Here is a 21,437-nt window from a genome sequence, read left to right as displayed (position 1 = left end):
CAAATTTTGTTTCATTGTGAGATGTTTTTTTTTGTAACGTAGATTTAACATTTCCGCTAATGTTGAAGATTATAACGTAGACCTTAGAAAAGATTGTTTTAGTGTTTTCTTCCCCTCCTTCCAAATCCCAACTCAAAAAAGATTTGTCATCCCTAAAAAATGAGGACAACATGACTAACTGTGTCACAAAAATAAGAGGATGGAGAACTCCATACTTGTATCCTATTTTTTTCATTAGTCTAATTACTCCCTCCGTCCCATGATAACTGATCACTTTCCATTTTACATGGTACTTAGGAAATTATAACTAGAAGTCTAGAATGATCAATTTGACTAATTTACCCTTTATCCATATTGGTGAATATCAATATAATTTATGATGACATAGGGAATACAAAAGGTATAAGTACTCAAAGTGGGTGAGAGCAAAGAGTACAAAAGAGTAATTAAACATTTAGTGAACTTTTTGGAAGGACGAATTCTAGAAACTTTAATTTTGTTTTAGCTTCCAAAGAGAAATTATTGGAACATTAAGCATGATGATATGATATTAATTATAGGGGTAAAATGAGAAAATTTAATAATTTTATTTTGATTTAGTACGTGATCAAATAATTTGACACAAATATTTTTAGAAAGGTGATCAGTTAATATGAGGGAGTACCTTTTTCAAGAAATTGACAAAGTAATTCCAACTGTTAATTAATGCAATTACCTTTTTAAGCCAATGAAAAGCTCAAAGAGAAACAATTCAATCTTTTACTAGAAGATACCAAGGGACAAATTTCACATAAAAAAATGGGAGATTTTAGTTTGAAAAGCATGGTAGAAAAACATCCTTTGGTAAATATTTAAGCATCTGCAGCTTCAGGGTAACCTTTTTTTCCCCTTGTTCCATTCTTACCCACAAATATGTGAGTATACAGTGTTGTAGTTTTTTTCTTCACTGCAAACTTATTCTTTGTACCCATTTTGAAATTTTCTGATTAGTTGAAGTTTGAAACTTTTGCATTATATGAAATTCTAAGGCTTATTATGCTTTCCTTCTTTTCTAATTTCATTTTCCTCAGCAAAAAAATATCTAATGTTCTCATGAAATTTTCTGATTCATGTATTAAGTTTGAAACTTGATATTATGTTGGGGATTCCCTTTTGACGCCCTATTGCATTTGATGATATTCTGTGTCTTATACAATCGTCATCTGTTTTTATTTTATGTATTATGATGATATGATGGACTCCCTTTAGATTTGCTTTTTTTGTTGATCAGGTTTTTAGTTTTTGAGGTTGTTGCCCTTCTCAGCGAAAAAGGAAGGAAGGTTTTGAAGTGTTCATGTACACTACTTTATGATGGGAACTGAAGATAAAACACTCTTTTGTTTCTGTCATTGGGGTAAGAAGAATAAGGTGCTTCCAGATGGATCCACTTCGTATGTGGGAGGTATTACCCGTCAGGTTATTGCAAAAACAGGCATAAAGTATAATGATTTTGTGAATGCAGGTTTTGACCGATTATGCATTGATCCTTCGGATAAGATCTTACATTTTACTGTGAAGTTTGATAGGTCCCAATTGATACAGCTGAGCGACCAAGAAGATGTCAACACTCTATTACAATTTAATGATGGTTTTGCACATGTTTATGCATCAAGTTTCGAGATGGAGCCTTATTCTAGACTCCCATCAGTAGGTGCAAAAAAAATTGAACCTATTGTTGTTCCTGATGTAGAACCAGATACTAATCCTGTACGCGATGATGAGAATGATTTTGCAAGCTCTCTGAATAAGGCAGAGTCTGACCAGTCAGCTGGAGACAGTAAACCTCAACAGAAAGATCAAAATCATGCTAGTGTAACTATGTTATGGATAAATTCAGTGAAAAGATTAAATCAAAATGGAGCGGGTCTTTCTGAAGGGAATGTGCAAAATGATTGTACTTCTAATGTTGGGACAGTTAATGAACAGGTTTCTAGATCGCCAACAGGTGGTACGGAAAAAGTGAACTTATTGTTGATTCTGATTCAGAATCATATACAAGTTCTGATAGTGATCCTCCTGAGATCATGTATTACTATCCTAATACTGAATTCAGTGATTTTGACAAGCATAAAACTGAAAATTGCTTTGCAGTAGATCAGATCTGGGCTGTGTATGATACACTTGACTTTATGCCAAGATTCTATGCCTACATTAGGAAGGTATCCAGTCCTGAATTTAAGATAAAGCTCAGATGGCTCGAACCTCATCCAGAAGAAGATCAAAGGGAGGAGTGAGCATGGATCAGGGCAGACTTGCCTGTTGGCTGTGGGAAATTTAGAGTTGGGAATACTTATTATACTAATGATGGAGTTATTTTTTCTCATCAAGTGCAGTGCATGATGGGAGCGAGAGGTATGTACATTGTATATCCTAGGAAAGGCGAGACGTGGGCCCTTTTCAAAAATTGGGATATTCGTTGGAGCTCTGATCCAGAAAATCATAGGAACTACAAGTATGAAATTGTGGAGATTCTTTCTGATTATGTTGGGGATATTGGTATTCAAGTTGGTTACCTAGATAAAATGACCGAATTTCTGAGCCTTTTCCAGAGAACAAAGCGAACTGAAGTTAGTATATTCTTTGTAAGGCCAAAAGAAATTTACAAGTTCTCTCATCAAATTCCCTCTTTCAAAATGACTGGAACTGAACGAGAGGGTGTACCTAGTGGATCATTTGAACTTGATCCTGCCTCTTTACCCCTCAGTTAATTCAGATGATATTTGGTACCGGGGGAATGTAAAGGAAGATCACAGGACTACAAATTCTGAACCTGTAGAAAATGTTTTATCTGCAGTTTCCACTGGAACTAGTGGTAAGTCTGATAATGCGAAGACATCTCTGAATTCAGGGGACTTGGAAGGCATCCATGACGAGTCTCTATATTCATTGACTTGGAGCTGAAACTAACGTCTTACGGGACTCAAAAATGAGAAATTTTCCTTTGTCAGTTTATGCTCCATTAACACATAGTTCATATCAGTTTATTGCTAGAAGATTAAGCTAGACGTTAACGTAGCTATAGGGAGGGCAACAAGGCAGCAGACGCAGTAGTACACATGAATCTATAGTTTTTGGAAGTAGTTGTGTATTATGATACCCCTCTCCCTTTTGTACACCCAAAACTATCAGAGGAATGAATTTCATGTTTGCACTAGCAGCTATTATCATAAATTTTCCCTATGCTGTAAGTCTGGTGAATGAATTTGTTTCCCAGATGGTTGCTCAAAGCCTGGAACATGTCATGAGGATATTATAAACTGATAAAATTGTTCTTTTATAAGGCATATGTCGACTTAATATCTTAAAAGGTTATTGAACTATGCGAAATTATCTAGCAAAGTCATGAAACTTTGTTTTATATTAATAAAATCACTCAACTTATATTTATCTACAAAAATCACCCAACTACATTTATCATTAAAATAAATTTGGCATAGCAAAATAAATTATTTTTTATGTCATATAAATTACATGGACCCAATAAATAAATATATAAAAAAAAACATTTTATCCCGCTTATCAGTACTCCCATTCTTTTTTTTGTTATCAAATTTTGAATATGAAATTCAAACTCATAAAAGATCCAATATCACATTACACCTAGCTAGCAAATATATGCAATGAAATTCTATAAATCGCATTAGCCATTAGGGTTGCACATTATTACTTGTATTTTGGCGTATACATTATTACTCATTTACTTGAATCAACATATATGTACTGGAGTATCTAACTAAAGTAACCAATATATAATGATCACTTTAATTAAAAAATAATAAATAATCTTCTACGAACAGTGGCTCAAAGTGTAGAAATTGAAAATTGAAGCAATGTGGGTATAAGTCGAATTTATACTGGGCGAGCCGATTAAAAAATACTTATAAAATTTTAATTTGTGGGATTCAAATTTATATGGTAAAAAAAAAATATTTATCATGTCAGATGTACCTCAATGATAAATTAAGGAGATCTTTTAAATTTTTGTTTATTTGTCATGAGGTCCATATTTACATGGCATATAAAATAATTTATTTTGTCATGTCAAATTTATTTTAATGTTGAGTGATTTTTAAAGATAAAAGCTTTAAGTTGAGTGATTTTATTGATATAAAATAAAGTTCAATGACTTTGCTAAATAATTTCTCATAGTTCAATGACATTTTAAGATATTAACTCGCATATATCTTAGCAATCTAAGTTTGAGGGGCGTATCTAAGTTTAGTTAATTAAGTAAAGGAATGTTTTTAAAATATCGATAGTTCGAGACGAAACTAATAATATGTATCAAATTTTAAAATATTTTCAATACTTCTTTCAACCCAAGTATTTAAGTTAATTAACAACCCACCTCCATAATAATAATCATATTAAATAATAGTAGAGAGAAGAAAAGCGACTTTGGAAAAGAGCAGAGGCGGCGGTCAGTAGAGAATAAAAACAACGCTATTGGTTCCGTGTTATTTAAGTAGAAGAAAAAAACTAAAGCTAGAGAGAGAGGTGATACACAAAAGAGATACGAAAACAACAATATATTCAGTGAAATTCCACAAGTAAGATCCGGATAAAATAGAACTTAAGCAGACTTTAGAGGCAGACCCACATGCACCTGGCAACTTTTAAATTTTTTCGTATATATATGCATAGATAGTCTATAAAACGATAATATATTTAAGGAAAAATTGTATAAAATAACGAACTATTAATTCAAATTAAATGCTATAACTATTCTACTTTTTTTTTCTTTGATAAATTAATCAACAATGATTATGTTTTAGGGTTTAGAATAAAAACGATTACATTTTGCATATCAAGGACCATAACAGTTCAAACCTCATACATTAATGTAATGACTTAAAAGAATTGAGCTTGGTCCATTTAAAACATTTAAATCCCTAACTAATTTCCCACAAACTACTTAAGTATTAAGTAAACAACCCACTCTCATATATAACAATAATAATAGTAGGGAAAGTTGTAGTAAAGAAAAGGAAAGCAACTTTGGCAAAAAGAAGAGGAGGCAGTCAGTTGAGTATAAAAACAACGCTGCTGGCTCCAAAGTCCAAAGCAAACGAAAGAGTCGAGGGCAGATTCGTTGGAAGCAAATTGGAATTATTCGGCAAAAGTATTGTGAGTGATAATTTCTCCATAGCATGTTTTAGATTTGTCTTTCGCATTGAAATGATTTATCAACAAATTAAATTGATCTTTTCTTTAGTATGATCGAATATTTGAAAATGTACTGAATCATTTTTAGCCCAAAACACGGTAGGCTTAGGCCTAAGTGGATTGAGTCGTGACAATTAAGGACCATTTTGTTCATTTTCTCAAATTTTTTGTATACAGTTTCCTCTGAATCCATTTTGAAAATTTTCTGTTTTTTTGGTTGAAGTTGGAAACTTTCTGAGGATTATGTGTTGACTTAGATGAAATCTAATCAGAGTATTTACTTTCAAGGAAAATGTGCTTTTAATCTGTTATTTGGAGATGCGCTCATCCTTTTGTTTCCTTTCTAATGGATTATTATTTTTGTACATTAAGCATTGACATGTAACTCCCCTTTAGATTTATTTTTTCTTGATCAGGTTTTTGAGATTGTTACTCTTCTCAGACAAAGAGACGAAAGGTTTTGTAGATTGTTACTGTTTGAACCTCTGTGTTTGCAGTGTACACTACTTCATGATGGGAACTGAAGATAAAATGCTGCTTTGTTTCTGTCACTGGGGAAGGAAGACAAAGATGCTTCCAGATAGATCCATTTTGTATGCGGGAGGTATTACTGATCAGTTTATTGTGAAAACAAGCATAAACTACAATGACTTTGTGAAGGCAGTTTTTGATCGATTAGGCATTGATCCTTCCGATAAGATGTTACATTTTACAGTGAAGTTTGATAGGTCTGAACTGATACGGCTGAGGGATCAAGAAGGTGTCGATACCATGTTACAATTTAATGATGGTTTTGCTCATGTTTATGTGTCCAGTTTTCAGGAGGAGCCTTATTCTATACCGCCATCAGGTGGTGCGAAAAAAGTAGAACTTAATGTTGTATCTGATTCAGGACGAGATACAACTCCTCCTACAGGTGGCTCGCTGGAGAAGGCACGGTTCCAGTCAGCTGGAGATAGTAGTAAACCTCTGAAGAAAGCAATGGCAAACCAGTTAGCAGGAGGCAGTGAACCGCAGCAGAAAGAAGCTGTTGGGGCTGGTGATCAAAAGCTTGCTGGTGTAACTAGGTCGCGCACTACTTCAAAATCAAATACAATTTCTGATAAAGACAATTCAGATTTCCTTCAGTGTCGTCATCCTGAGTTCAGTGATTTTTTCAAGCATAAAGCTGAAAATTGCTTTGCAGTTAACCAGATATGGGCTGTCTATGATGATGCGCACGATGCTATGCCAAGAAAATATGTCCGCATCAGGAAGGTATTTGGTACTGAATTTAAGATCAGGTTCAGATGGCTCGAGCCTCGTCCAGAAGAAGACCAAAGGGAGTGTGCTTGGGTCAAGTCAGGCTGTGGGAAGTTCATTAGTGGGGATAGTCATTTTACTTCTGATCGATTTTTTTTTTCTCATCAAATGCATTGTGAAGAGGGGACGAGTGATATGTACATTTTATATCCTAGGAAAGGAGAAATATGGGCGCTCTTCAAAGCTCGGGATATTCTTTGGAGTCCACAGAGTCATAGTGAACATAAGTATGAAGTTGTGGAGATCCTTTCTGATTATGTTAAGAATGCTGGTGTCAAAGTTGGTTACTTAGATAAAGTTACTGGATTTGCTGGTGTTTTCCAGAGAACAAAGCTGTCTGTAGCTGGTTCGTTCTTTATAAAGCCAAATGAACTTTACAAGTTCTCTCATCGAATTCTTTCTTTCAAGATGATCGGAACTGAAGGAACGGGTGTACCTGCGGGGTCGTTTGAACTTGATACTGCTTCTTTACCCCTTGATCCAAATGATATTTGGTACCCTGGAAAAGTCAAGGAAGAATCAGGACTTGCAGCAAAGTCAGGCATCCGTTGAGTCTACTTTGTACATTGACATGGATGGAACTGAAATTTTCTGTCATTAGTTGCTCGATTAATGGACTTCGTGACTTGGGTGGTGATGATTGCAGTAGCTGCAATAACGGTTATTATGTTTCATTTGATTTCAGTAGCTCGAATTATGATTTCCGAATTAAAGTGTCTCTTGTGTTTGTAACTTAAAAAGAAAGGAAAAAAAAAGCTGAAAGACACCAGTAATGCTTTTATCTTTTCTAAAACTCTTCTGTAAAATTGAAAGTAATGGCATAAGATTTGAGTTATAACTGAAAATCTTTCTAAGTTTCACTTGTATTCCAACTGTTAATTGATGCAATGGAGGCTATTATGTTTAACAAAGCTGAAAAGGATATAACTGCCAACTTGATTAAGTTTAATACTCATAGTCCAAAATAAGTGAATTGTTAAAAATTCAAGAGAATTATTGAGACTTTTTTTAAATTTCAAAAGGGTCATAGTGGAAAGTAACATTTTATTTATGTCCTTAAATATTTTTTTAAAAAAGGTGTGCCATAAAACACCCGTCAAAATTTATGACAAAATTATTTTTTCTCATTTATCTTTAATACTAGTAATTATTTTTTAAAATTACAAACACCCTCACAAAAGTAAATATACTCTTTTTTAGTCTATAGTAAGCGAAATTGTTGGGGCATGTAGGGGTGTCAAATGAGCAAGTTATGTTGAAATTTTAGATACTCCCTCCGTCCCTATTTAGTTGTCCATTTTGACAAATCAAGAAAGGACAATAAATTTTTTCCTATTATACCCTTATTTACACTTCTTGAAAATTATAAAAGTGTATGTTGTTTCCAATTTATTTCACTTGAATTCAAAGAAGTGGTTGTAATTTTGAAGTGAAAAGTTGTCATAAGGGTAAAATTGTAACTTCACTGTGCTAATCATTGTTGCCTTAATCTGTGTACCATTTCTAAAGTGGACAACTAAAAAGGGACGGAGGGAGTATTAAAATGGGTTGAAATAGAAATCGGGTTGGATCATGATCCGCCTAAATTTTACTTTGGGCTAAAAAACGGATTGGGTCATGATCCACAATTTGTATTTCAACTCAATTTTTTTTAAAAAGTTAAATGAATAGATAAATTCTAGAAGATATAAAATATATAATAATTTATATCTTTAATATAGGAACATACAATGCAAATAAAGAGTCTTAAAACAGATTACAATTGAAGATTTAATTGGGCTCAATTGAAAATTCTTTTGAAATTGGTTAAAATTTGAAAGAGTTGAGATTAAACCCAATTCAAATTATCTTGAGTCTAACCCATAAAACTTTGGACGGATTACTTATATTTGGACTCATTTTTGACGCCCAAGAGACATGACACATACTTTAAAAACATATAGTATTTAAAAACATAAATCAAATGCCCCTTCGATTATTCACACGAAATTAACTCTCTCATTACTGACTCTATTCATTTTTACTTGTCTACATAACTATACTATTTTGAGATATCTAACTATATATTTTTTATTTACAAAATCAATCAATAATTTATCATTTTGTGTCTATGTTATCCTAATTATTAAATACTATTCGTTTTTTTATTATTATTTAGAAGACTTATATATTACCAAATTACCTTTATCATTTATTGTTTCTTATTCTTATGTCAAGTTAATAATAGGCAGACTGAATATTCATTTTAAAAGATTGGGGGATTATAACCCATCTTCATTTGAGCTTTTATGCTAAAATAGACACGCAAAACTTCCTTTCCCACAGTCGTACGTAGCAAAACCCGAAAAACCCTGGCACCTACTTGCTGTCAATCCCAACAAAAAATTAAACAAGAAGAGCAGAAATGGATGTTAATGGGTCAGCAATGGAGGTCGATGTTGTCAATGTTAGTCCTTGTTTAGCCAGCTTTGTTGATGATGGTACTGTTGAGAGTCACAGGTACTTTCTTGCACGCAAAACTATGCTCGAAATGCTGAAAGATCGTGGTTTTGCAATACCCAATTCTGAAATCGACACCACCCTTCAAGAATTCAGAGAGAAATATGGTCAAAGACCTGATGTTGAGCGCCTCAGAATCTCCGCCATGCACAGAACTGACCTTACCAATAAGGCTAGTTACCCCTCTTTCCTTTCTTGAATCGCCTGTTTTTAGCTTCTTGTAGTTATAATTTCTCTAAAGTTCAATCTTTTGCCTCATTAAAGAAAGTATTAAGGAACTCTGAGTTCTTTCCTTTTGTTTGTGAGCGAAATTTGGGGAATGAGCGAAAAAGATTTAAGTATCTTAGGTCTCTTATCCAAGGAAATGGGGAGATCAATCATGATTTCACACATCGTATTGAGGTGGTGTGGATGAAGTGGAGCCTTGTAACCGGAGTATTGTGTGTTACCATCAAAATTTAAAGGCATAATACATAAACATGACCTTTTAACTTGTCGTCAGCTGACAACTATGACACTTAAACTTTGGGTGTGCACAAGTAAACACTTAAACTTGTATAAAATTAAACAAATAGATACATTCGTCCTACATGACACTCTACATGACAATTTTGTGTCCTACATGTATTATGTCATGTAGGACATGTCTGTCTACTTGTGCACACTCAAACTTGGAGGGCATAGTTGTCCGCTGAAGCCAAGTTAAGAGTCATATTTATGTACTATGTCAAATTTAAAGGTATGTTCTATAGAGAGTGGTGGTTAGACCGGCTTTGTTGTATAAGGCAGTGTGTTGGCCCATCAAGAACTCCTATGTTGAGAAGATGCAAATAGAAATGATGATGATGAGAGATGGATGTATGGACATACTAAGAGCGATAAGATTAGTAATGAGGATATCCGTGACAAAATGAGACTGGCCTCTGTGGTGGACAAGATGAGGGAAGAGAAACTTATATGATTTGAGCATGTAAAGAGAAGACTATGCCCCATTGAGAAGGCGTGAGAGTTTGGATATAGTGGGGATAAGGAGAGGCAGATGTAGGCTGTAGAAGTATTGGGGAGAGGTGAATAGACAAGATATGATACATCTTAAGCTTATTGAGGACATGACCTTAGATAGGAGGGTGTAGAGGTTGCAGATAAGTGTAGAAGGTTAGTAGATAGTCGAGCGTTGCCGTAGAAGTATCCTATTCATGTAGTCTGTGGCTTGGTGGTAGTCTAGAGCACCATATCTGTCATAGTATTAGCCTATTCATGTAGTCTTTGGCTTTTGGTATCTGATATCATCTGTTGTTTATCATGTTTAGGTGATCTCACCTTGTTGTTGATATTACGGTTCCTTGCTCCACACTCTTTCCTATTAGTTGTCATGTTTTTCTTCGCTGTTTTTTTTTTTTTTTGACTTGCTTCACTTGAGTATACTCTACCCTCCCAAGACCCCACTTTCGGAAACAACCTCAGGTCTGTGTACACTCTACCCTCTCAAGACCTCACTTTGTGGGATTCCATTGGGTATGTTGTTGCTAATAAGACCTTGTCAAAAAAAAAATTCATCTCTCAGCTCCATATCCGAATTTCTCCCTTTGGGGTTCATATATCTTCAAATTTCTTGTTGTTATGTTAGAAGTGCATCAATCCTGTTATGTCTGATGGAAATGTGTTCTATGCTCCGTAAGTCTTCCTATGGAAATTGGAGGCTCGGTTGAGTTCAATAAAACAAAATTAAGAAGCCAAGAAAGTTGTTGCATTAACTGGTTAGAATCCTCAGCATATTGGAAGATGGTCTCTGATGAAGAGGGACTATCAACGTTACATTCATGTGCTTCATAGATTTACTAATGTCTTACATATTTGAACTTGTCGCAGGTTTTGGTCATCTTCTGTGGGCCAAATTCGGTGAAAATGAATGTCATCCGCAGTATTTTATCTCAAATAATGAACAAAGAATCCTTGAGTCGGCTGATATTAATCATTGAAAATCCAATGACTAATCCAGCTATGAAGGTTGTGGAGGACTCCCCATTCAAAACTGAAATTTTCCAGGTAAAATATGTGTTCTTGTTGGTGTTTTTGGTGTGAAGAGTTCTATTGCGAGGAATAAACATGGTACTAATTAGGCTATTATTAATACGTGTTCTGCATTTGCTTTAGAATTTAGATATGCTTGGCTAGTGAGTTAGATCTCCAAATTAATAAGGATTTGTCATTATTGACATTTACCTAAGACTGTACAAATAGGTGTATGTTCAAAAATGGCTTTCCCTATTTGAAGTCTCTTTTAGCTGCTCGATCATTCAAAAGTTTCCCTTTAATGAATAAAACATACAACATGTAAAGCGTTTCTGGTTTTCTGCGAACTTCCAGATCTTTCTACTGTTTGTTACCTGTGAAATAAGGAAAAATCTGAAATATTCTTCCCAAGTCTGGCTTAAAAGGAGCTACATTTACTTGGTTATTGGCTCCCCCTTAATTAATCTTTTGCCAAGACAAGTCCCAAGCTCCATTTTTTCCATTTGATGAAGGTTTGGTGGTATTTGGCGAAAGAATTTTCCATTTGCACACGATAAACATTATGTCTCAGCAATATGCTAAGTTTCTGGCTCCTATTTGTTAACTCTTTCAGATTACAGACTTACTTGTCAACATCACAAAACATGTTTTAAAGCCAAAGCATGAGTTGTTGACCAACGCAGAGAAGGAGCAGCTATTGAAGAAGTACAACTTGGAAGAGAAGCAGGTTTGCCTTTAACATCCTTTGAATTTGCTGAAACATGTCTGTATATCTGTACAACTGTGCATCTCCTTAGTCTATCTGTACAGCAGCAAGTCTTTTAGAGTAAACTCATCAGAAAAAACGATTGATCAATTTTTATCTGGTTAACTTGACTGTCTTAGAATCAAGCTTTAGTACTTGCTGCCATCTAGGCTTCATAGTTAAGAAAAGTTTGCCATTTTTGCTCCCTTTACTGTGAAGATGAAATGACTCAAATGCTGTTCTAAAGCTTTTAGTTTAGGTACTTATAGAGTATAGACTGCTGCCGTTTTTAATGAATGGGAGGTAGAACTTGCCCTGTCTCTCACACACTACTTATCAGACATTAATATCTACGCCCTTAGGTGTAGAGACATATTCTGCCTTCATCTTATGCAGACTAATGGTATTGTTGCTGTGCATTCTCTCTAATGATCTCAGCAGAAATTCGTAGTTCATATGTGTATATGTGCACTTCAATTGACCTCTCTTTCTTCGAAAATTATCAATACAGTTTCATTTATCTAAGTTTTTCTGAGTATTGTTCTTGTATTGATATTTTCCAGCTACCGCGGATGTCTCAGAAGGATGCAATTGCTCGGTACTATGGATTGGAGAAGGGGCAAGTTGTGAAGGTCACATACAGCAATGAGATCATTGAGACACATGTTACTTATCGATGTGTCTGGTGATGCGACTATGTAAATCCTATGTAGTAGTGTTGTTCTGTCGTACATTGAGTGAGTCTGCAGCAGCCTAAATGAAGAACTTGTAGTAGTAATATGTCAAGTACACTATCATTGTTGCTATGTATTTTGTTGTATATCCAGATTGCCTTAACGTCATACTTTTGTGCTAGTAGGGGTGATGGTGGCTACTCTAATTTGCAAACTTTGACCATGTTGCTATGCTCATCGGAGTTTAATACCTATTCTTAACTTTTGCATTTATCTATCTTCACTAACTTATATATTAGGGAAGAGTTTAACTTCAATACGCTCCCAGTGAAAGAAATTTTTCACAGATCATTGAATAGGTAATTATGGATAACTTGAACAAGATTTTGTCTTAACTTATGACAGGAAATTAAAGTTCTGCATGCCTTTATTATATCAAGCAAAATTTCACAATTTAAACTTATATTAAAGTTATCATAAGTCATAACATTTAATATTTTAAAATACTAAATATAGTAGTAAAAGAAAATGTATCATTCTTGTTGTTGTTGTGTCGAGAGAATTTTAAAATCAATTTACTCATTCTATTTTGTAATAGTTTTTTTTACGTGTACAAATATTACCTGACCGCCAATGAGAAGTCATAATAAAACTACACAAACGATTCAACTCTTGTCATAGTTTTATGTAAAGAAAAAGTTTCAGCATTTAAATTGGGAGAGATTTTCCCTTATCCCAGTTAATGGTGAAGCCCTAGCTGAGAAATTCATCACTGCAACCTTTGGGGTTTTGGTAAAGAAACCCCATTTGTTTTAAGTTCAACCACCTGCATTCCAACTTCCAAACGTAACTTTTTTGCCCCTTTTCTCTATTCACAATATGTTACAGAGAAACAAAGGCATCATGCAGGTGTAAACTAGTCTATTAAGATGTTTCTGGAGTAGTAAAAAGGCTGAAGCTTGGTGCTCTTTTTCTCCTGCATATTATTGTGTAAAGAAGTTGATTCAACTTTATTTAGAAATATTTTTGATCCTTGCTTCAAGTTTCAAACTTTTTGCTTTTCTGGGGTTTCTGTTTTGATCCTTTCGCATTTGACGGTAATCTATGGCTCAAGTATGCTTTCCTTCTTTGCTAATTTCATGTTTCATAGCAAAATATCTAATATTCTCAGAAGATTTTGTTGAGTTCAAAGATTTTGTAGAGTTCTCTTTGAACCCATATTTGAAATTTTCTTATTATATTCATGTGTAGAGTTTGATACTTTTTGTTTCCTTGACATCCTATTTCATTTGGTGAAATCATGTCTTGTGTGGTCTGTTCTGTTTTATATTTTTATGATGACATGACGGGTATCAGAGACTATTCTGCTTGAGATTACTGGCATAGTCACGCATAGATGATGTTTTTTTCTTCCTACAGCAGAGACAGAGTCGGGATTTGAAGCTCATGAGTTCGAGATTCTAGCTCTTTTAAGTTAGTGGGTTTTAAATTATTCCACCGTCCTAATCTATGTGAAGGTGTTTGAGGCATGAAGTTTAAGATTGAAAGGAAGAATGTTGGAACTTGTGGTCTAAAGTAAGTCATAATATTTGTGTGGTTATAAATTTAGGAATATAATGAGGAGTTTAAAGTTAATTGTTACTAAATATAGAAATATGTTATTCTTTTTGGGACAGACTAAAAAAGAAAGATTGCAAATAAATTGGGATGGAGGGAGTAATAATTCGTAAGCATTCAACGAGCAAAGCTATTGGGTTACTCTAGCTCCACCTTGTCCTACAGCCAAAAAAATTTTATTGACTGGCTGGTTTTTTATTTCTATCCTCTATGTAGAATTTAGTTATAATCCAAGATCATGAAGCTTGAGATGTTTTTATTTTAAAGAAAAATAATGCTTTTCTTGAGATGCTTCTTATTTGTATTATTACTTTACTACATTCAGCTATAGCCTATAAATTTATCTTTTTTTCTTGATTAGGTTTTTAATTTCAAGATTGTTCCTCTTCTCAGGGAAAAAGGAAGAATTTTTTTGAAGATTGTTACTGTTTGAACCTCTGTGGTCACTTACACTACTTCATGATAAGAGCTGAAGATAAAACACTGCTTTGTTTCTGTCACTGGGGGAGGAAGAATAAGGTGCTACCAGATGGATCCATTTCGTATGGGGGAGGTATTACTGATCAGGTTATTGTAAAGACAGGCATAAAGTACAATGATTTTGTGAATGCAGTTTTTGACCGATTAGGCATTGATCCTTCAGGTAGGATCTTGCATTTTACAGTGAAGTTTGATAGGTCCGACTTAGTACGGCTGAGGGACCAAAAAGGCGTTGATACCCTGTTACAGTTTAATGATGGGTTTGCTCATGTTTATGTATCAAGTTTGGAGGAGGGACCTAATTCTAGACCGCCATCAGGTCATGCTGAAAAAGTTGTACTTGTTGGTTATTCTGATTTAGAACCAGATACAACTCCGGCAGGCGATGATGAGAATGAATTGGCAAGCCCTCTGAAGAAGGCACGGTTCCAGTCAGCTGGAGATAGTAAGCCTCTGAAGAAAGCAACGGCTAATCAGTCAGCCGGAGCCGGAGACGGTAAACCTCAGCAGAATGAAGCTGTTGGTGGTGATGATCAAAAGCATGCTGGTGTAACGATGTCATGCAGTAAATCCATGGAAATATTAAATCAAAATGGAGTGGGCCTTCCTGAAGGGAATGTGCAAAACAACAATCCCAAGATTGAGGCAGTTAATAAACAGGCTTCTTTACCAACATCAGGCTGCACAAAAAAAGTTGAAGTTGAACTCATTGTTAATTTTGATTCAGAACCAAGTACAATTCCTGTTAGTAATCCTCCCAAGGTGTATGATTATCCTGATCCTGAATTCCGTGATTTTGACAAGCAAAAATCAGAAATTTACTTTGCAGTTGGCCAAATCTGGGCTTGCCATGATACTGATTTCATGCCAAGATATTATGCCCACATTAGAAAGGTATCTAGTCCTGAATTTAAGATAAAGCTCAGATGGCTTGAGGCTCATCCAGAAGATGAAAGGGAGCGCGCATGGGTCAGGGCAGACTTGCCTGTTAGCTCTGGGAAATGTACCCGTGGGATCGTTTGAACTTGATCCTGCTTCTTTACCCCTCAATCCAAATGATACTTGGTGCCCTGGGAAATAGAACAAGAGCACAGGGCTGCAAAATCTGAACTGGTAGAAGATGTTCTAGCACACATGATTCTGTAGTGTTTTGGAAGAAGTTGTGTATTATGGTACCCGGATAGTCCCCAAGTTTTTGTTAAGACTCTTATCTGTAGACATACAGATTCTCTGTCTTCTGCTTTGATGCAGTGAAAGGTGTTTTCTCCATGTTAATGAAGCTATGTTTTATTTTTAGGTTCCTGACTAAACTTTAACTAAAAGGCTAATCAATTTATCCTTATGAAAACAAAAACTAAAAGAAAGAAATTTAAAAGTAACCTTATAATTATATCATTGAAGATTAGAGAGTGTAATTATCTCCTCTCAATTATACTTACTAATTAAGTAATTATTTGGCCAAATAAGCAGATCAAACTGTATAATTACATACTGTTGTATTCAAATTCAATTCTCATTTGAGTTTTCAAGCCGGCCGGGTCGTTTGGTAGAGTGTATTAGAGAAAATAATGTATGCATCAGTTTTGTGTATTTTTAGTACTTTGTTTGATATAATTTTTTAAGTCAGTGTATAATTAATGCTTGCATTACTAATATACTTTATTGTGTATTGAGGTATGTATCATGGATTCCTATGCATTAGTAATATAATGAGTTTCAATGCATTCATTATCATGGTTAAAAACACAATTGTCTCTCAAAACTTTTTCCACATCCTTTCCATCATATTTGTAGAGGGTATTTTTATAAACAAATATAAAAAAATTATACAACGCATATTACTTTTAATATATCAAACTAAATATTGTATAAGCAAATTTTCATCATAATTAATGCAAGCAAAACTAATGTCATTAACATTACTAATACACAATATTTTGTATTATTCTTGCACATTCGGTCTTCTTAGGGCATCTTCAACCCAAACACCAAATTTTACATCAAATTTGGTGTCAGCACTATTTTAATGTAAATCAACTTCAACCCACTGCACCAAATGTTACACCAAAATGGAATATTTTTCTCTCTCTTCATTATTATATTATTATTTCTTATTTCATAAAAACAAATTCTTTCTAAAACATTCACCATATATTATTCATATTATTTTCTTTTATAGTCGTTTAATATAAAAATATTTTATACCATAGTTTTTTAAATAATATAAATTGCTAGCAAATATTAGACATTAGACATTATACATTATAGTAGAATTACCATAATTTTTTTTAAAAAAATAAGTCATATATAGAAAAATTAATTTATAAAAAAAGCTAGCTTTTATATCTAAAACTAATATTATAAAAACATTACATAAAAAATAATAAAATATACAAGAAATTTAATTAAAACATACAATTTATATAATATTTAATTAAAAGTTTTATATAATGAAATAATATTAAAATATTTAATAAGGTGAATTGATGTGATGGTGTAATACTATTCACACACCAAAATAGTGTAAAATTTGATGTTAAATTAAAGCTCCAAAACATTAAATTTTACATCAAATAAGAATTTAGTGTTGGATTGGAGTCTGGAGATGGTCTTACACACACTATCAAACGAAAAAACGGGTGGTTACTGGTTAGTCAATGCAATTGGACACAATTTCGTTTGACAAAGCTTGAAAGGATAAAACGGTCAACTTTACTAAATCTTATATTCTTATTACCAAAAGAAAAGGACTAAATTTTATATAGTACGTGTCTATTCCTCCTCTCTCTCACTCTCTCTCTTACTAATCACGGATCTTCTCTCCCTAAAATCCACTGTTTTAGTCTCAAAAAAGCATGGTAGGAACTACCTCCTCAGGTCAAAATTTAACTATCTGCAGCTTCAAGGTAACCCTTTTTAACCTACTGACAGAGTATGTAAACTTGTAGTGAAACAAGGGGTACCATAATGAGATGTTTATGAATAATTGACTTAGAATGTGAAAAGAGTGAATTCTTTACTCCTCAAAATCAGTCTGGAATAAGTTGTTTGAGCTTTAATTAGAAAGATTGTGATTCTTGCTTCAAGTTTGAAACTTTTTGCTGTCCTGTGGGTTTCTGTTTTGATCTTTTGTGCATTTGAATGAAATTTTATGGTTTAGTATGATTATCTTATTTGCTAATTTCATGCTTAACAAACTAAAATAGCTAATCTAACCATGAAATTTGTCATGTGATGACTTGTTCTTTGAGCTCATTTTGGAATTTTGTGATTAATTGAAGTTTGAAACTTTTGCTTTCTTGGGATTACCTAACTTGGTATGCTTTCCTTATTTGCTAATTTCAAGTTTTACTGCAAAAATATTTAATAGTAGTATCTAGTAGGTTCATGAGGATTTTTGCATAGAGATTTCTCTGAACCCATTTTGAAAATTTCTGATTCTTGGTTTAAGTTTGAAACTTTATGATTTATTGAGGATTCTGTCTTGACACCCTATTATATTAGATGAAGAGGATGTTTGGATTAACTTATTTTAAGTGTTTCGAGCTTTTAAGCACTTTTTTATTTTAATTTTGTGTGTTTGGAAAAGATAAAAAGGTACAAAAATAAGCTAAAAGGTGGGTATTTCCAGCTTATAAGCTATTTTTAAAAAGACAATCCAAACATCCTCGAAAATCTGTTATCTTATAAGGTTGTCATATGTTTAATTTTCTGTTTTATGATGATATGACAGGGATTATTCTGCTTGAGATAAAATGTATAGATGGGTTACTTTTTTTGTTTTGCTGACTTACATTTAGATAATGTTTTTCTTCCTACAGCCAAAATTTTTGTTGATTGCCTGGTTTTAGATTCCTATCTTTATTTGGCTATGTTCCAAGATCATGAAGGTTGAGAAATATTTACTTAAAATGGAAAAAAATGTTTTTAATCTTGTATTTGGGGATGCTTGGTTAATGATCATGACTTTGTTCCTTTCTTATGGATTATTATTTTAGTGCATTCGGCCTTGATAAGTAACTCCCTTTAGACTTATTGTTTTTCTTGATCAGGTTTTTAGTTTTCGAGATTGTTACTCTTCTCAGAAGAAAAAAAGATTTTGAGGACTTTGAATATGTCACTAGTTCATGATGGGAACTGAAGATAAAGCACTTTTTTGTTTCTGTCATTGGGGTAAGAAGAATACGGTGCTTCCAGATGGATCCACTTCGTACGTGGGAGGTATTACCCGTCAGGTTATTGCAAAAACAGGCATAAAGTATAATGATTTTGTGAATGCAGTTTTTGACCGACTAAGCATTGATCCTTCGGATAAGATCTTGCATTTTACTGTGAAGTTTGATAGGTCCCAATTGATACAGCTGAGCGACCAAGAAGATGTCAATACTCTCTTACAATTTAATGATGATTTTGCACATGTTTATGTATCAAGTTTGGAGATGGAGCCTGATTCTAGACTCCCATCAGTTGGCGCGAAAAAAATTGAACCCGTTGTTTCTGATTCAGAATCAGATTCTAATCCTGTACGCAATGATGAAAATGGTTTGGCAAGCCCTCTGAAGAAAGCATGGGCTCACCAGTCAGCTAGAGATGGTAAAGCTCAGCAGAAAGAAGCTGTTGGCGGTGATAATCAAAAGCATGCTGGTGTAACCAGGTCATGCAGTAATTTCATTGAAAAATTAAATCAAAATGGAGCAGGCCTCCCTGAAGGGGGTCTGCAAAACAACAATTCCAAGGTTTGGACAGCTAATGAACAGGCTTCTAGGTCATCAGGTGGTGTGGAAAAAGTTGAACTTATTGTTGATTCAGATTCAGATTCTGATTCAGAATCAGAATCTGTTCCTGAGAGTAATCTTCCAGAGGTGTATGATTATCCTGACCCTGAATTTAGTGTTTTTGACAAGCTTAAAGCACAAAATTGCTTTGCAATTGATCAGATCTGGGCTTGTTATGATACGGCTGATGGTATGCCAAGATTCTATGCCCACATTAGGAAGGTATACAGTCCTGAATTTAAGGTGATGTTCAGTTGGCTTGATGCTTATCCAGAAGATCAAAGGGGCAGAGCTTGGGTCGGGGCAGAGTTGCCTGTTGGCTGTGGGAAATTTAGACGTGGAAGTACTGAATTCACTTCTGATCGACTTACATTTTCTCATCAACTGCAGTGCGGAATGGGCAAGAGAGGTCTGTACATTGTATATCCAAGGAAAGGAGAAACGTGGGCCCTTTTCAAAGATTGGGATATTAGTTGGAGCTCTGAACCAGATAATCATAGGAAGTACAAGTATGAAATCGTGGAGATACTTTCTGATTATGCTGTGGATGTTGGTGTCCTAGTTGGTTATTTAGATAAAGTTTCCAGATTTGTTAGCCTTTTCCAGCGAATGAGGCCGACTGAAGTTGGTACATTCTTTGTAAAGCCAAATGAACTTTACAAGTTCTCTCATCAAATTCCGTCTTTTAAAATGACTGGAACTGAACGAGAGGGTGTACCTGCGGGATCCTTTGAACTTGATCCTGCTTCTTTACCCCTCAATCCTGATGATATTTGGTACCCTGGAAAAGTTATGGAAGACAGCAGGGCTGCTAATTCTGAACCTGTAGAAAATGATCTACCTGCAGTTCCACTTGGAGCTAGAGATAAATCAAGGAAAGCAACAACATCTCTGAAGTCTGGGGATGACATCCATGCTACTGATGGAGAGTCTTCTAAGGTTCAAATACCTCCTAAAAAAATGAACATCTCTGAGAAAAAGCGAACTCAGATGAGCTCTTGTTCTGCCAATGACAGTCCTTCTACTGACTTTGACGATAATTGTGTTAAAAAAAGCCGTCACTCAAGTCCTCGCATGCCAATTCATTTGTCATGTCAAGCTGATAGAGAGTTGCATTCACGCGCGAAGAGATTTGGTCTCAGCAACTCCGTTGGAAGCTCCACCAAAGTATCAACTTTTTCAGATGGTAAAGGTTTTGAAGAATTTTTTTGTGATTTTGAGATGGACAGATCTACGGGGAAGTTTCAAGTACATCAGGTATGGGCTATTTATGGTCAAAATAGTACATTGCCAAATACTTACGCTCTGGTTAAGAAGATAGTTCCTGCCCCATTCAAATTGCATGTAGTCCTCCTTGAATCATGTGCAGGGCCTAAAAATGCTGCTCAGTCAGTTTGTGGAATGTTCAAAGTCCAGAATGAAAAACATCAAGCCTGTGATCCTAGCTCATTCTCCCATGTGGTGAAAGCAATCTCTGTTAAGAACAGGTTTGAAATCTATCCAAGAGAAGGAGAGATTTGGGCACTGTACAAGAGCTTGAAAAAATCAGGTTTGGATCCAGACAAGTTTGAGTACGAGATAGTGGAGGTCATCGAGTATTCAAAAGACTGGATAAAAGTTTCGTCCCTGGTTCGTGTGAATGGTTTTAAGTCGGTCTTTAAAAAGCAAACATCGAATTCTGTTATTTTAGAAATACAAAAAGATGAGTTTTGGAGATTCTCTCATCAGATCCCTGCATTTCAGCTGACTGGAGAAAAAGGAGGGGTTTTGAGAGGCTGCTGGGAGCTTGATCCTGCTGCAGTACCGTGTTCTCTGTTAAGTGATGCACTAGTTAGTGTGTGATGGAATCGAACATAGCTACAGGGAGGGCAACAAGGTAGCAGATGCTCTAGCACACATGATTCTGTAGTTTTTGGAAGTTGTATATTATGGTGCCTCTCCCCCTTTTGTAATAGGTTTATACACCCAACAAAGTACTAAATATGGTAGGATAATACCCACGTTCTTGTAATGACTAATTATATATAAGAGAAAAAAAATAAAGTTTTTGTAGACATGATAGATTCTGTCTTCTGCTTTACTCCAGTGACGGGTGTTTTTCACCAGAACTAACTGATGGTGTCACCA

At 34.6% G+C, this 21,437-nt stretch overlaps 4 protein-coding genes across 7 annotated transcripts in view; 3 read left to right on the top strand and 1 right to left on the bottom strand.

The window, feature by feature from the left end:
• The window catches only part of LOC125846751 (vesicle-associated protein 1-1-like), an 83,057-nt gene extending 79,717 nt beyond the window's left edge, over nucleotides 1-3,340 (bottom strand). The window contains exon 1 of the mRNA XM_049526348.1: nucleotides 3,337-3,340. The gene's annotated coding sequence lies outside the window, so the exon portion shown is untranslated. The remainder of the gene's footprint in view (nucleotides 1-3,336) is intronic.
• Nucleotides 1,339-21,364, top strand: LOC125846687 (uncharacterized). 4 transcript variants are annotated; one of them, XM_049526272.1, is made up of 2 exons: nucleotides 1,339-1,501; nucleotides 18,817-21,364. In XM_049526272.1, the coding sequence occupies exons 1-2, from the start codon at nucleotides 1,348-1,350 to the stop codon at nucleotides 21,150-21,152; spliced, it is 2,490 nt and encodes an 829-aa protein (XP_049382229.1). In that variant the 5' UTR covers nucleotides 1,339-1,347; the 3' UTR covers nucleotides 21,153-21,364. The 4 variants fall into 4 exon arrangements, with proteins under 4 accessions (XP_049382229.1, XP_049382210.1, XP_049382235.1 ...); XM_049526253.1 differs by having other exon boundaries at nucleotides 1,339-1,565; nucleotides 18,881-21,364; XM_049526278.1 differs by having other exon boundaries at nucleotides 1,345-1,455; nucleotides 18,771-21,364.
• Nucleotides 5,038-7,312, top strand: LOC125846719 (uncharacterized). The gene is made up of 2 exons (XM_049526301.1): nucleotides 5,038-5,166; nucleotides 5,648-7,312. Exon 2 carries the CDS (start codon nucleotides 5,716-5,718, stop codon nucleotides 7,057-7,059), a length of 1,344 nt encoding a protein of 447 aa, XP_049382258.1. The 5' UTR covers nucleotides 5,038-5,166; nucleotides 5,648-5,715; the 3' UTR covers nucleotides 7,060-7,312.
• Nucleotides 8,800-12,671, top strand: LOC125846781 (DNA-directed RNA polymerase V subunit 5A-like). Its single transcript, XM_049526384.1, has 4 exons — nucleotides 8,800-9,178; nucleotides 10,876-11,052; nucleotides 11,633-11,746; nucleotides 12,328-12,671. Exons 1-4 carry the CDS (start codon nucleotides 8,912-8,914, stop codon nucleotides 12,451-12,453), a joined length of 684 nt encoding a protein of 227 aa, XP_049382341.1. The 5' UTR covers nucleotides 8,800-8,911; the 3' UTR covers nucleotides 12,454-12,671.
• Nucleotides 21,365-21,437: the final 73 nt, after the last annotated feature.

The sequence above is a fragment of the Solanum stenotomum genome, chromosome 1 (genome assembly GCF_019186545.1).
Source record: "Solanum stenotomum isolate F172 chromosome 1, ASM1918654v1, whole genome shotgun sequence".
Lineage (NCBI taxonomy): Eukaryota > Viridiplantae > Streptophyta > Magnoliopsida > Solanales > Solanaceae > Solanum > Solanum stenotomum.
Note: the sequence above shows the minus strand (reverse complement) of the source record. Positions and strands in the feature narration are given on the sequence as shown.